Genomic DNA, 14,878 nt, shown 5'->3' on the forward strand with positions numbered 1-14,878 from the left:
ACATGCAAAAGTAACATGTTCACTGTCAAACAAACACTTTATCATCCTTCCCATTGTCTCTTGGTTAATGCCAGCTTCATTCTTCTGTTTGATGGAACCAAAATTTTGGAGATGTTATTGGCTCCTCTCACTAATCTTCCTTTTTTATATCTAACATCCAATCCATTTAACAAATCCCATTGTCTCTAACACCAAAATACAGAGTGTGCCCAAAAAAGGTATACACATTTTAAGAAAGGGAAACTGTATGTCATGTGGGGGATCCAGCGGCGCGGCCTGCGGGGTGTCAGGCGGGGTCTCTGGTCCCACTCCCCACACAAGAACGCAGGACATGGTGAGGCCAAAAAGGAACACCCACGGAGCCATAGGTACAGGAGTCATACCACTATACTCTTGCTGGCGGCTGGGTTGGAGACACAGGAAACAGGAGCCACACAATTTCCAACCCTCACTGCGCCGCTTGCAGGCTCAGCCCACATCTTCTTGCTAGCCCCCATTTTCTGCTAGCATAGCCACGGTAGTTATATTAGTGCGCAATGGCTCAATGGTTACAGCTGACGGCCAACTAGCCACAGCTGATGGCCATTTGATCACAGTCGATGGCCATTTACTACCTGAGCCAGCACCTTTCTATGTGAGGCCGAGAGCCTGGAAACTGCTTTTTGGGCTCTGTCCCCACACTGTATTAAAATTATAATACCAATATATACCAATAACAAAAGATGAATACGAGTCCCATTTGACTTCTGCAATTACAAGAGGTGTTCAAAGCGGTTACCGTCAGCATCCAGACACTTCTGATTATGGCAAACTACTGTTTGAGCAACATTGACCAAAGTGTCCACTTGTATACATTTTTTCTGGCCCCCCAGTATAATCAGTATTTTTTCACCCCCCAGTATAATCAGACGCCAACCACTTCTAGCCATCTTCACCAAAACCATCTTGGTCAACACCACCATGATCTCTGGCTTGTTTTATTGCAGTATACCCGTTATTCAAACCCCCGCCCCCAATCTCTACACAGCTGCCACAGTGATCCTGTTAAAATGGGAGTCAGATCACCTCAGTCCTCTGAGTAAAACCTTATTTCTTTCAGAGTAAAGGTCGAAGTTCTTATAATGATGTGGAAACCCCTGCATGAGCTGCCCCCTCCATACCCATTGCCAACTCTCCCTCATTGGCTCCTCCCATCTCAAAACGTTGCACAGATGTCCTCCCTGCCTATACTGCTCTTTCCCGCTTCTTTTCTCATCAACTTCAAGCCTTGTTCACATAACACCTTTGCAATGGGTCCTTTCCTGGATACTCAATTCCAACTTGCAATGCCCTATCTGATCAGTAACCCTTCATTGTCTTATTTTTTTCTCTCCAATATTATCACCATTAAATAGCCTGTATAAATTTTCAATTTATTGTTATGGTCTGTTTCCCCTCAGAAGAATCAGACTTTCATGAGGGCAAGGGCTTTTGTATTTATTTGTTTGTTTGTTTTCATTGCTTTGTCTCCAGCATTTAGAACAGTGCTTAGTACAGAGTAAGCAATCAACAAATATTTGTTGCTATTAAAATAAAGGTCCAGAATCACTCCGAATTTCACCTCAATACCAGGCTCTTTTTCCGGTCTTCCCCCTATCAGTGAGTGGCAACTCTGTTCTAATTGGTTCAAGACAGGACCCTGGGAACTATTCTTGATTCCTCTCACATCCTACATCTTGTAACCCTGCCAAATGTATATGCAAACACACACATAGACACACACACTATTCTGTGCCCTTACTTTCTTTGATTCTGAAGCCCTTATTACTACTAACAGTATACATTTACTTATTTTTATTGCCTCTCTTTCTCCTTACCCAAAATATAAACTACATGAAAACAGATACAACTATTCTCTGCTGTATCTTCAACATCAAAGATGAACCCCAAAAATGGCAGGCTGGCATAACCCTAGCACATAGAATCTTAAAGAGGTATAAGTACCTTTTTAAAATTTTCTCTCCAAGAATCAGTATTAACATTTGAAAAAGGACTCTGATTATCTTAAGTATGGGCCCTACCCTTAAAACATTTTCTCTGTCTAGAGCAATGGAGAACTCTGATTGGCCAGTCTAGGTCACATGCCCCTTATAATTCTGTTGTGGGTGGTGGGGGTTGTGGAGAAGGCTATGCAATCCATAGGTAGAGAAAGGAAAATTTCCGAAAGAAAAAAAGAGGTTCTGTTAGCGGAATGGGATAGGGGGCGAGAGGCTATGGGGGAGGCAGAAACAACAGATGGCCATCGCTGAGCTTTTCCAGAGTGAGAATAGAAATACAGGGATAAGCTGGGGCTCCTGGTAGAGGAGGTATCCTTAAATAACTACCTGCACACACTTTGGGAGAGAACATGCTGATACCCCAGGCGTGCCTGTATGGCATCACTGTGTCCTGCTTCTTGAATGACTCCCTGTGGGGAGTGCAGGAGGGATCTCCCTAGCATGGATAATCCTGACACCTCACCACATAAACTGGAGGAACGATTACAAAAAAAAAAAAAAAAGAAAGAAAGAAAAGCAGCGATCAGCAGCATACGCATGATTTCTATTTTTCACTGCACATAATATTGTCCACTAGTTCATTTACACAATTGTGCATCCATGGCTACAAAAATTAAGGAACAACTCATTTTTAGGTAAGGGTAAAAATGAATTAGTTTAAAAGTAAGCAAAGGCTGTGAAGTGGGCATATGCACCTACACTCACATTTGGAAAAAATATGAATCTTGCTGCTCTTATACAGCTCGGGGTTTTGTCTATTTTTTATTTTTTTTTAAGTTTTGTATTTTTTGATGCACTTCCCCAAAAGGTATTTTAAACTTTAAAAATTTATTCCTGAATATAGAAACTGTTTCTTGGGTTCTCCTGAGAGTGGGGTACCCAGGCTCACCACAGGCGCACACACATTCTTCCCATAGTACAGTACTTTCAAATTAATAGCACATGCAGAGGAAAAACTAAACCCTTTGACGTCACTCTTGAAATGAGGAAACATAAACAGAAAAGGCTCCACTCCAGTAAGCTGCCAGAGTTGAAGCTGATTGGTCTCCGCTTTTCCTTGCCTGTGGCAACTGACAGCACCTCCCAGCCTAGCAGGCCGGCTGCCCGCCAGTCGGTGGGTCTGGGCACTGCAGCAGGCTCGGCTCTGTCCCAGCACTTGTCTGGAGAAAAGTGGTGTACTCACCCAGAGAGAATCTCTTTCCACCTTCCTTCTTTCTCGATCTCTCTGTGTGCTCTTGTGTTGCTTTCCTTTTTCTTTTTTTTTTCTTTCTTTCTTTTTTTTTTTTTTTTACTTAATTATATTCCTAATCCTGGATGAAGTTGCTGGATTCTGCAGCACAAGTCTTCATGAACAAGCAGCACCGCTCAGAGATTTCACGGCATTCAAAGATCACAGAACTGCCACTATGGTTAAATGTCTTGTTTAATGGTTGAGGTAGGTACAACAAATTTAAGCGGCAAGCTCATTTTTTCTTGAAAGAACAGAATCACAGAGCGATGGCAGGAATTTTATTTAAAATGAACCTGTACCTATATATTTTTTGGTGTGTGATTGTTACTACAGCAACCAGCTTTTGAATTTCCTTCCTTTTTCTAGGTGAACTGACTAAACATTATCACTTACCCTGAATTAACCGTTTCATTCCAACCAGCCTAATGAGACTTAGACATTTTCACGGCACTTTGAGACCCCACTGAGCAGGGCTGCTTTCTTTTCTTTCTTTCTTTCTTTCTTTCTTTCTTTCTTTCTTTCTTTCTTTCTTTCTTTCTTTCTTTCTTTCTTTCTTTCTTTCTTTCTTTCTTTCCTTTTCTTTTCTTTTCTTTCTTAATGAATGCAATATTTCTTCTCCAATCAAAATATTAGAATTGGGTTATTTTTCTTTTTGGTGGGACAGGGTTGGAAAATATTGGTAAAGAGATTGGTGAGGGTTGCGGAACAGGGAAAAAGAAAATCAGTATTTTTCTTGAGTTTGTCATGTTGGTTGATAGCAGATTTCAATATGAAGAAATGAATAGGAAGAGAGGAAGAAGCTGGTAAAGAGATTGAAGGTAGAAAAACCTATAGAGGCACATCAGAAAAATGAATTCTTAAGCAAAATGCACTTTATCACCTTGTTGCAGTTTTAAAAAATGTTCTGGACGTAGAAGTCAATGGGGGAGATGCAGGAGATGACCAATGATTTACACCTTATTATTTATAAAGGAAGAGAAAAACTTCTCATTAGCACTCCAGATTTGCTAATTATCTTTTCTTATAATAGTTGAAAATCAGAGTGAGATATTTAATTAGGAACTTAAGTGATTGAGTCTGGGGACTAATTAGTCATTTATAAAATTTGTGTGCTCTAGCCAGACTGACTATTAAAATGTTAGAGTAAATCTCTTTGCACTGGAAGGCAGACATATGCATTCATATACAGTAAACACACTAACTGCTGCAGGAAGCAGGGCAATAAAACACAGGGCTAATGTTGTTTTCAATGGCACATTATTAATATGTGTTGAGGGGGACCCTTGGTATAAAGCATTTCTATCCAGAGTCAATGTTTGTAAAAGGTTCAAGTAATATATAATTAACATGGATTTCCTTATTATCCTTCTCAAAGTTATGCAATAGCAAGTAAGACAGGATTAGTTGAAACCATAACTCTGTTTCCAAAATTTCTTACTTGATTTTTTTTTTTTAATTCTGTTCTCAACATTGAGAAACAGAAATTTTAAAAACTGGGTCATGTTAGCAGCAATATTCAGCAAGGTATCAAACATAGTGCATTTCAAAGGGTTAACAAAACTATCTGCATAAGACTGTAATGTACCAAATTAAGAACTGCAAAAATATTAGCTCTGAAATGTAGAGGATGTGCTATGAATGGACAATTGCTTTTCTGCAGCTCCTAGTGGGAAAACAAGGACTTTGTGTGTTGCAAATGCCTGACTGCAGCTCCTCCATTTCCTCTGCTTTATCTTTTATTACTGGCTGGTGAAACAAAGACGAGTGTCAGTAGTTACATCTTGATTGACATTTTCACTAATAAAATGAAGTTGCTTTTTGTCTCAAGTAGAAGCCCAGCGTTAACTGGTTGTATCTCCAAAGTCCATATCTTCTTTGTAAGAATCTTTACCTGACACTGGAAGCTGTCCAATTTGAGTGTACTAAGTTGAACAACATGAAATAAAATTAGTGGTGACTATATCAGCAAATTAGCTGACATTCTTTTTTGAATTAAGTTACTTAGAGCAAGGTTAGAAAATCCAAGATGTGTTAAGAACATACATCAACTTAGGGAAGATAATTGCACTAGTAAATCTTTTAAGGCCTTACACTGTGTTTAGCACAAAGCTACACATTGTCAGTTCTCAGTAAATATCTAGTTAAAATATTTGCTGAGAATTTACTACCCTTCATATGTTGTAAATTTTGAAATGATCTTCAAATATGGTATATTTTCAATTGTGTTTGAAAAATATTTTTCGTGTTAATTCAGCCTCAAATCTAGAAATCGACTCATTAGTGGTACAGAGGAGGGCATTCCCAATGTTGACTTGCATTATTTTCAGCCAGAAGACATCTTATTCCAAAATGGTGCAAAAGTACAATGACCAAGTTTTCTCAAAGTGGGAATGTAACACCTGTAAAGTGTCTCCACCTAATAATTAATCTTCGAAAGTCTGATTTGTTGTTTGCCAGGCTCAAATCACAAGGGAATCTGCTTGTTGACTCACAGACCATAATATTGGAAGAAATTTATTAAGAGGTAAATTAATCCCAAGCAAGACTGAAAGGGCTCCATTATAATAAAGAGAACTGTCAAAATTAAGGATCAGAATAGACTTCAGAACATCTACAAATAAAAGCTAACAGATATTCTAAGTGGCTCAAATCACAATGATTTTTGGGGGGTAACTTACTGGGAGACTCTCGATGTACAGAAATCATTACCTAAAGAATCCACCATCCTGTGGATTCAGATCATGTCTTTCAAAGAAGTCTACAGACAAATTGGAATTTCTTTTCTAGGAGGAACATTGGGCTGAGGAAGAGGGATTTGACTTTTGGAATTGCAATGGGACCCTCTCTATGAGCACCTCCCCATTTTACCTAAGAATTCACCTTGAGGAGCTTCCATCAATCCCATGGGAGGAGCCTTGGGGTCAGTACCATTGGCTTCTGCAAGCATCCTAGGTGGCTCTGTGAACGTGCTAACTTTGATTCTCCAGATGTGTACTTAGTGGATTAGCAATCTTTAAAGTGGTTGATATGGAAATTTGGGGGAGAGAAGGGAAAAGGGATGAGAAACCCATACTGACTGACTGAATATCTACTCTGTACCAGGCATTGAGATTTGAATCCATAGAGTAAAATGTATCAGAATTCCACCGTGTAATCAAGGCATTTATACTTTCCCAAGAATCATGTAGATATCTAAACGACTTAATTTGTATTTAGAAAGTGACTGCACAGAGTACACTAAAAAGAGCATCAGAGAGAGACAGGGGATGCAGCGCAGCGTGCATCCTCATTCAGACTCAAACTAGTCGGGTGACTCTGAGCCACTTGCTTACTCTTGACATCAGTTTCATCATGTGTAAAAGAAACTGGTTGTATTGAGTTATTTCCAACAATCCTTTTTAGATCAAACTTTTTATAGTATTTACTCTCAGTTGGGAGTTCTTGAAAAATTCCATTTATAAATAAATGTGAAAGTGTCAAACCTTTATTCAAAAACATGTCTGCACGCTTTCAACATGTCAAGGGCTATACCTGGTGAGGTGAAATGAATAAAAAGATAAGGGATGATTCCCACCTTTAAGAAACCTATATTCTGGTAGAACATACAAACAAATAGTGGAGTCTGTGCAGACAAATGGAGGAGCAAAGGAGAGTTAGGGTGGGAGGTGGTGATGAAAAATGCAACAGAAGAGGTGACTTTATACAAGTTGAAATTCAAGAAAAATCGAAATTTTGTGTGTATTCAATTCTATTAGTGTGATCTTTAATATGACCAACTGAAGGCCTTGTCATTCTTCTAAAATACTATATTTGTAATGGTGTTCTTAAAAATGTAAAGTTAAAGAAAGCCAAAGTTTTCCTGTTGGTTCATTAAGCTACTCTACAGTCCTTGGATGGTGAATTAAATCAGTGCATTAATGTCAAATCCATCATCACTTGAACTTGAAACCCCTAGGAGTTATAGAAAGCAAGAGTCCTTTGAGAACTTGGACAGCAGCCCCAGATGGCAGCAGCCATTAGGGACAAGTAAGGAAGGTTCACAAGCTGTGATGGGCTGAACTTGGATGCGCTGTGGTGTCGTCGGGAATACCGTTGGTGTCAGGAAACTTCACATAGTGGCCCAGAACTTCCAGAGATGACCTGTGTGAATTAAGGAAAATTTCTTAAACTTTGGAGGCCTCAGTTACCTCTTTGTTGAAGTGAGACTCTTAAAATACTTCCAGGATGCCTTTCTCCTTTTTTCCAAAGTTGGTGCTTTATCCTGACAAGATGAATGTTGACGCATTAGCGTTAATTTGTTTTTATTCTTCCACGTCTCCCATCCTTTATTTCTACCATTTTCCTTTATAGTTTGCCTTTATTTGGTTGTCCTGATTTACATAATTTCACCTCCAAAGTACTCTCACTGCCAAACAAAGCAAAACAAGGCCCTGGGTTTTGGAGAATTTCTCCCAGGAGGATTATTGCTCCCCAGGGAAGGTCACCTATCCTTGCCTCATTTCCCCCCTGTGAGTCTGATATGCTTCTCCATGGCAGTAACTCTTCCTTCAGATAATAAAGGGACACGCTTTGTGTTCATTGTAGCTGAGGATTTTAATGTGACACTACAAGTGTCTTCCTCCTAAGTGCCAATCATTGTGTAGATTTTTTATATTATTTCACTTATTATCTCCTCAACTCCAATTCTGGTGTCTTTAGAGAATAACTGAAAACATGTTAATAACTAAGTTGGAGGAAGCCTCAGAGAAAAATGTTTGGTGAATTGGTTGTCCATTGAACATCTGCTCTGAGACCTTGCCCAGAGGGTACAGGGTCACTGCCTCATCCTAGTGGTACGATTTGATGCAACTCAGTTACCCTAATCCAGACACTAAGATATCCTGCTTGGGCCACAGCATTCCTGCTGGCATCTCCTCTGGGTGAGGCTTCACAGTTAGCAGCTCAAGCATGGAATGTAGAGAGCAGAGTTTGTAGTTTTGTGTAAACTTAAAAATAACATGACACAAAACACACAGAAACCAATTAAGAAATGTATCATTCTTAATATGCTAATGTATAAATACCCCAATATTTGAAAATCTAAATCCTTTCATATATTTCATAATTTCATAAATTATACATTTATGTGCATATAGTATAGAAGTGTGAAAATAATAGCCTCAGGTAATATACTAGTAAGGCAAGTTTATGTCATACATTTAGCTAACCTTCCTCCCTCCTTTCTTCTATTCTCTCCATACCTCCATACCTCCTTTTTCTCCCTTTGTAATGAGAAGGTGGAAAAATTAAGATTGGTAATGAGATTTTAATGGAGTTTCCTTTTGTGAATTTTGAGCTATGTTTGTTTTAGTTTTTCCTTTCAACTGGTTGGTGAATTTGCATAAAATTTTTCAGTGAAACTCCTGGTCATAATTTTGTGTTTTACATTGTCATAATTAACATATATATAAGAAATACATAAAATATCCTTTCAATATGACAAAAATCTTCCTTACCTGCCCACTGCTTCAGACACACAAAAATAAGATTCTGTTCAAGAAAGTAGTTTATGCATGACTTAAATATACTGAAGGACATTTAACAGTTTTGAGTTGTAAGACTATTCCTTTTTCTCCTGGGAAGGGAGGTGGAGTCCAGGGCTAGTCTGGTGTGAGGGGTGTTTCCATGGGTCTAGGTGTAAACAAAAGGAGGTTAACATATGCCTGAATTGGTCAAAATTTGGTATCTACATATATCAAATAGTCAACATTTACCTATTCTTTGATCCTGGTAAATATCAGTCTAAGAAAATATCAAATTTTGCACTGTTTATAATGTAAAAAAATCAGAAACTACCTGAACCCAATAACAAGTGAGTTGTTGAATGCATTATTTTAAATCCATATAATAGAATACCATATAGTTATTTAAAAGACTGAAGTAGAACTACATGCACAAATCTGGAATGATTTTCAAGATGTATTAAGTGGGGAAAAGAGCTACACTAGCAATTGTGTAACTACATATAAACATTCACACACACAGAAAATTTCTGGAAATTGAAATTAAAAAAAACTTATCAATGGATACCTTTGGAACTTTGAGTACAGGATGGGAAAAGACTTACTTTTCATGTAAATACAGAGAGTGCCAAAAAATGTATGCACATTTTAAGAAAGGAAGACTATTAAAATTGTAATACTCAATATATACGGATAACAAAAGATGAATTAATACAAGTCACGTTTGAATTCTGCAGTTATAAGAGGTGCTCAAAGTGGTTACCATCAGTGTCCAGACACTTCTGAGTACGGCAAACTACTGCTTCAGCAACGTTGACCAAAGTGTCCACTTGTATACATGTTTTGGCACCCCCAGTATTTTAGAATTGTTCAATTTTTCTCCCCATAAATTTATTATATATACAATGGAGAAAATTAGAGACTATTATTATCATGTGATATTTACAGTGACAGAATAATTAGAAAGTAAAAGAATGAGTTTTATTTTCATTTTAAATTGCTTCACTAGCTTCTTCCTTCAATGCTACCGAAGTTCTCCCCTGTGCCTTTGACACAGGGAGGGAGCAGACAGCTTGACCGGGAAGTAAGAGTCCTGGGAGTCAGGAGACAGACAGCTCATCACTCCTGCCAGGGTAACTTTGAGCCAATCATCACTCTGGGCACGAGTTTCCTCATGTACAAAATGAGAGGCTTAGTCAAGCTCAAAGTTCCTTCCAGCTTTTATATGTGCCTAAGAAAACTTGTTGGCCTGTTGCATGCCCAGCTAGTTGAAATCTTTCTCCATAAACTTAATGTACATATTTTACTATGCATATTTGATTGATTTGAACATTTCCACTGACTTGTTTTTTGTTGTTCTAGAATTGATCAGTTCGGTTTAATTTCTCCGGTTATTTAAATATGTAAAATTTATAATTATCCAAATAATAGTTAGGGTAACCACACATCATCAATAGACTTTTAAAAGTAAAATATACTATACTCTCAGTTATTCACAAAACAGTAGAAAACACTATTTGTAATAAGATATGCAGTTTGTGCAGTAATACAAGCAACTAAAATAAAGCTCCAGTTTGAATATGATTTATATATTTCTTGGTTTTCCAGGAGAAAAAAAAAAAAAAAGACTTTCATTTCCCTTTCTCATTATGCCACTTGCCAGCTGTGTCCAGTCAGATGAAAGAACTCAGTCATTCACAAAAGTGTAGAAGCATTCTCATAAAAGGAGATGCTGCTGTAATACAGGGGTCTAAAGAATGCCTTGATTTAGAAAAGGTCATTAAATTTCAGAAAAAAAGTGTTTTCCACGAGATAGAGATATAGTATTTTTCCATGTCTTTGAGACTAGTATTCTTGCTTTTTCAATTAAATGAAAACTTTGTCAATTTAGTTTTTAGTTTGATTTAGAAAATGTAAGTATTAGTCATTTTAATTCTCTAGTAATTTTTATTTTCTATTTTTCTAGACCTTTATTATTGTGTTTGGCATAATGGATAACCTTCTACTTAAAATAAAACAAAAGGGATAAACAAAAGAGAAAGGAATTTGTGTGTTAGCAGTTTTGAATAACAAGTACTAACATTCTAAACTTTTCTCTATAAATCTCCTTAATTGTTTAAAAATTTATTAATCATTAAATTCAATGGCTTATAAATAAAATAATTGAGAAATATTGTCCTCGTTTCATTAATATGCTGTCCTCAAGTGCCCATATATGGTTATATAAGAGAGAGATTAAAGGCAAGGTCCGTCTCAGACTGGAAGACAAATGCATAGAAAAGATTTTTATGTGGTATTCATGTAAAAAAACAAACAAATAAAAAACAAAACAAAACAGTGACTTGGAGAACAGTTTATTTTAAATGTCTTCTTTCATATAAATCTTTTCAAAAGAAATGAATACATTTATTGAATTAAATGGCCATAATACTATATAGTTTTTAAAAAAAAAAATCAGTTTGGATATTTTACATGGAGAGAAGGGAGAACAGGAAGAAAAAAATGAGGATCAAACTTTTCTCAGGGAGCACTGAACTTGTAACCTAAAGCGGTAAGTTCATGTTCCAGATACTAGTCTTACTAAGATAATACTTTTCAGCAAGTTGTGTAGGATTTTTGACTTCAAGTCTCTAAATGTAAATTTAAAGTGAGGTACTTTTAGGTTCTAAAATTTCTAGGATTTACTTTACTGCACAGATGGATTGGCTTTCAGATATAATTAATCGTTTCGTTCATTGCACAAACGTCAAGTCACTTCATTCTCAGACCATTCTTGTTAGGAAGGGATTAGTTATGCCCATTTCAACGGCAAGGAAATTGAGGTTCACAGAAGTTACCACTAATAGACTTGGTGTTCAACCCCAGCTTTCTTACAATAACTTTAAATTGTTTTTATATGTTAAAATGCATTATGTTAAGGATTCATCTTTAATAATTCTAAGCATGACTTACAGAAAAATTTTTAATTGCTTATACAAACATAAAAATATCTGTTTCGAACTGTGAAAGCAGTCTGCTCAGTATGTATACACAGGAGGATGAATCTGACACTCTAAACTTCAGAACTTTTGCTCTGAGAGGCAGTATAGGGAACATTGCAGAATCTGTCACCGTTCATCGTGGTTCACTTGTTGTAAGGAAACCTCTGTGTAGCCATTACCCAAGCCAAGAAATAGAACATTATTACATGATTGCCACCTCTGAAATCTCATCAGGCCTCCTTTGTTCTTTGATTCACCGTTATATCTTTAGACTCATTAGGTTGTTGCACATGACTGTATTTTATTCTCATTATTACATAGTATTTAATTATCTGAATATGCAATCATTTATTCACCCATTCTACTGTGGAAAAACATTTGAGTTGTGTCTAGCTTTTAATGTTATGAATAACACTGGCCTGAGTATTCTTGTCTTTCATTGCACATGTACATATATTTCTGTTGAGTATGTAGGAGTAAGTTGCTGGGCCACAGGGAATGTGTATGTTCAACTTTAGTAGAAAATTAATGTTGCTCAAAGTGGTTGAAATAATTTGCATTCCCACCAACAATGTATGATAGTTCACTCCCTCATTAACCTTATATAGTAGCATTTCTGGTAGGTGTGTAGTGATAGCTTATTGTGGTTTTAATTTACATTTTCCTGGCTACGAATGAGTTTGAGTACCTTTGCACCTGTATATTGACCATATAAATATCCTCTGCTGAGTGTCTAATCAAGTCATTTATTTATTAATTTATAGGAATTTTTATTTGTTTTTGATACTTTTGATTGTTATATACCGTGTTTCCCCGAAAATAAAACCTAGCCAGACAATCAGCTATAATGCATCTTTTGGAGCAAAAATTAATGTAAGACCCGATATTATATTATATTATATAAAACCTGGTCTTATAGTAAAATAAGACTGGGATATTATATTTGTATTATATTATATTATATCATATTACATTACATTATATTATAGACCTGGTCTTAATATTGTAGTAAAATAAGACCAGGACTTATATTAATTTTTGCTGTAAAATACACATTAGAGTTGATTGTCCAGCTAGGTCTTGTTTTCGGGGAAACATGGTATGTTACGAATATTTTCTCTCATTGGTAAAATCTATTTTCTCCTTCAAGATTGTTTTGGTCATCTTGGTTTTCTACATTTCTATATAAATTGAGAATTAACTTAAGATTCCTCCCTAAAAAACAAAACATCCTTGTGATTTAAATCAATCTGGTAGGATCGACATCTTTAGTGAGTCTTCCAATTCATAAACATAGTACATCTCTCCATCTTATTAGGTCTTTGTTAATTTCTCTCAATAATATCTTCTAGTTTGTTTTGTGGTCATTTTACACATTTCTTGTTAAATGTATTATTAAGCCTTTAGTATTTTTATGCTATTCTAAATGGTATCTCTTCGGCTTCAATTTTAACTTTTTGTTACTGATACATAGAAAAACAATTAATTTTTGTATATTGACTTTTATTGGCAAGATAAACTCACTTATGAATTCTAATATTTTATCTGTAAAATCTTTTGATTTTTTGGTGTAGGAAATCATGCTGTCCAAGAATATTGGTAGTTAGGTATCTTCTTTTTCAGTACTGATAGCTTACTGTACTGGCTAGGATTATCAGTACATTGCTGAAGAGGTAACAGTGGGTAACACTGTATTCTTTCCAATCTCAGAAGGAAAGCTCTGAACATTGTACCATTCAGTACGATATTCTCTATAATATTTGGAAGTTTCCTTTTATTCGTAGTTTGCTAAAAGTTTTTGTCATGAGTATTTGATTTATCATATGTTCTTTCTGATATCGATCATGATTATTTTTTTTCCCCTAATATTCTACTGTGGTGGTGATTGAGTTTAGAATGTCAAATCAAACTTGAAGTCCTGGACTAATCCCAGTTTGGTCATGATATGTTATTTTTTATTTATTTATTTTTTAATCCCTGATTATCTTGCTGTTGGATTGCTAATAATTGTAAGGATTTTGAAACTACATGATGAAAAAGATTAGCCTAAAATTATCCTTTCTCATAACTTTATCAAGGTTTTCACTTTGGGGGAATTTATGTAAATCTATGCTTTTTCTTCCTTAAATATTTGTTGTTAGAAATCTTAAACAAATTCATCCGGTCCTGGAATATATTGTGGGCAAGTTTTCAGTTATAGTTTTAATTCCATCAATTTTTATGGGCTATTCAAATTTTCTACTTTTATTTTAAGTTTTGGTAAGTTGTGTATTTACAGGTCTTATCTATTTTATCTAAATTATTTTATAATTCATTACCATGAAGTTGTCCATAATATCATTTTAATATTAGTCTCACTTTTTATTCTTCCTATTAGTTTATTGTGACATTTTTTTCAAACAGTTTTGCCAAGAGGATTATCAATTTTATTATATATTTCAAGTAAACAACTTTTGACATGTTAAATCCTCTTTATTTATGCATTCTTGCTGTCTATTTTTATTAACTTCTATCTTTTACTATTACTTCCTTTCTTCTTTTTTTAGGGTTATTTGCTGAATTTTTTTTCTATATTCTCAAGTTTTTTTCTTTCTTCTCTTTTTTTTCTCTCATTACTTTGAATATTTATACCCCCATTGTTTACCTTTGGTCTCTTTGTTCTCCATTTTGGACATTTTCTTTTGACCTATATTTTATTTTTCTAATTCTTTCTTCAGCTGTATCTAACCTGTTACTTAATGCATTAAATAAGTTCTTAATTTCATTCATGATATTTTTCAGTTCTAGAATTTCCAGGGTTTATTTTTGTAGTTTCTAGATCATTGTCAAAATTCTTAATCTTATCATATCCTTGAATATATTATACGTATAATTTTAATGTCTTTGTAACTTTTATTTACATCTTTTGAGTTGTCTGCTAGTGCTTTTGACTGGATCGCATTGTCTTGACTTTCACATACCTGCTTACTTTTGATAGAGCATTAGACATTGTACATAAAAATTATGGAGATAACTTGAAGCCTAGTGTGATATTATCTTTCTATAGATAGGATGTGCATTTGCTTCTGCCAAGTTACTAGTGGCACTAATAATCTTGATTGTGTTAATCTGATTTTGTCAACACAAAAT

At 35.5% G+C, this 14,878-nt stretch overlaps 1 protein-coding gene across 2 annotated transcripts in view; it reads left to right on the forward strand.

Moving 5' to 3' along the window:
* The window catches only part of PDE7B (phosphodiesterase 7B), a 386,530-nt gene that overhangs the window by 95,304 nt on the left and 276,348 nt on the right, over nt 1–14,878 (forward strand). Inside the window, exon 1 of one of the 2 annotated variants that reach the window (XM_033102908.1) lies at nt 3,127–3,471. The exons of the other annotated variant lie outside the window; for it this stretch is intronic. Coding sequence (XP_032958799.1) covers nt 3,451–3,471 — 21 coding nt within the window. The 5' untranslated portion in view covers nt 3,127–3,450. Of the gene's footprint in view, nt 1–3,126; nt 3,472–14,878 lie in introns of those variants that run through there. 2 annotated transcript variants of the gene reach the window in all.

This window comes from Rhinolophus ferrumequinum, chromosome 3 (genome assembly GCF_004115265.2).
Source record: "Rhinolophus ferrumequinum isolate MPI-CBG mRhiFer1 chromosome 3, mRhiFer1_v1.p, whole genome shotgun sequence".
Classification (NCBI taxonomy): Eukaryota; Metazoa; Chordata; class Mammalia; order Chiroptera; family Rhinolophidae; genus Rhinolophus; species Rhinolophus ferrumequinum.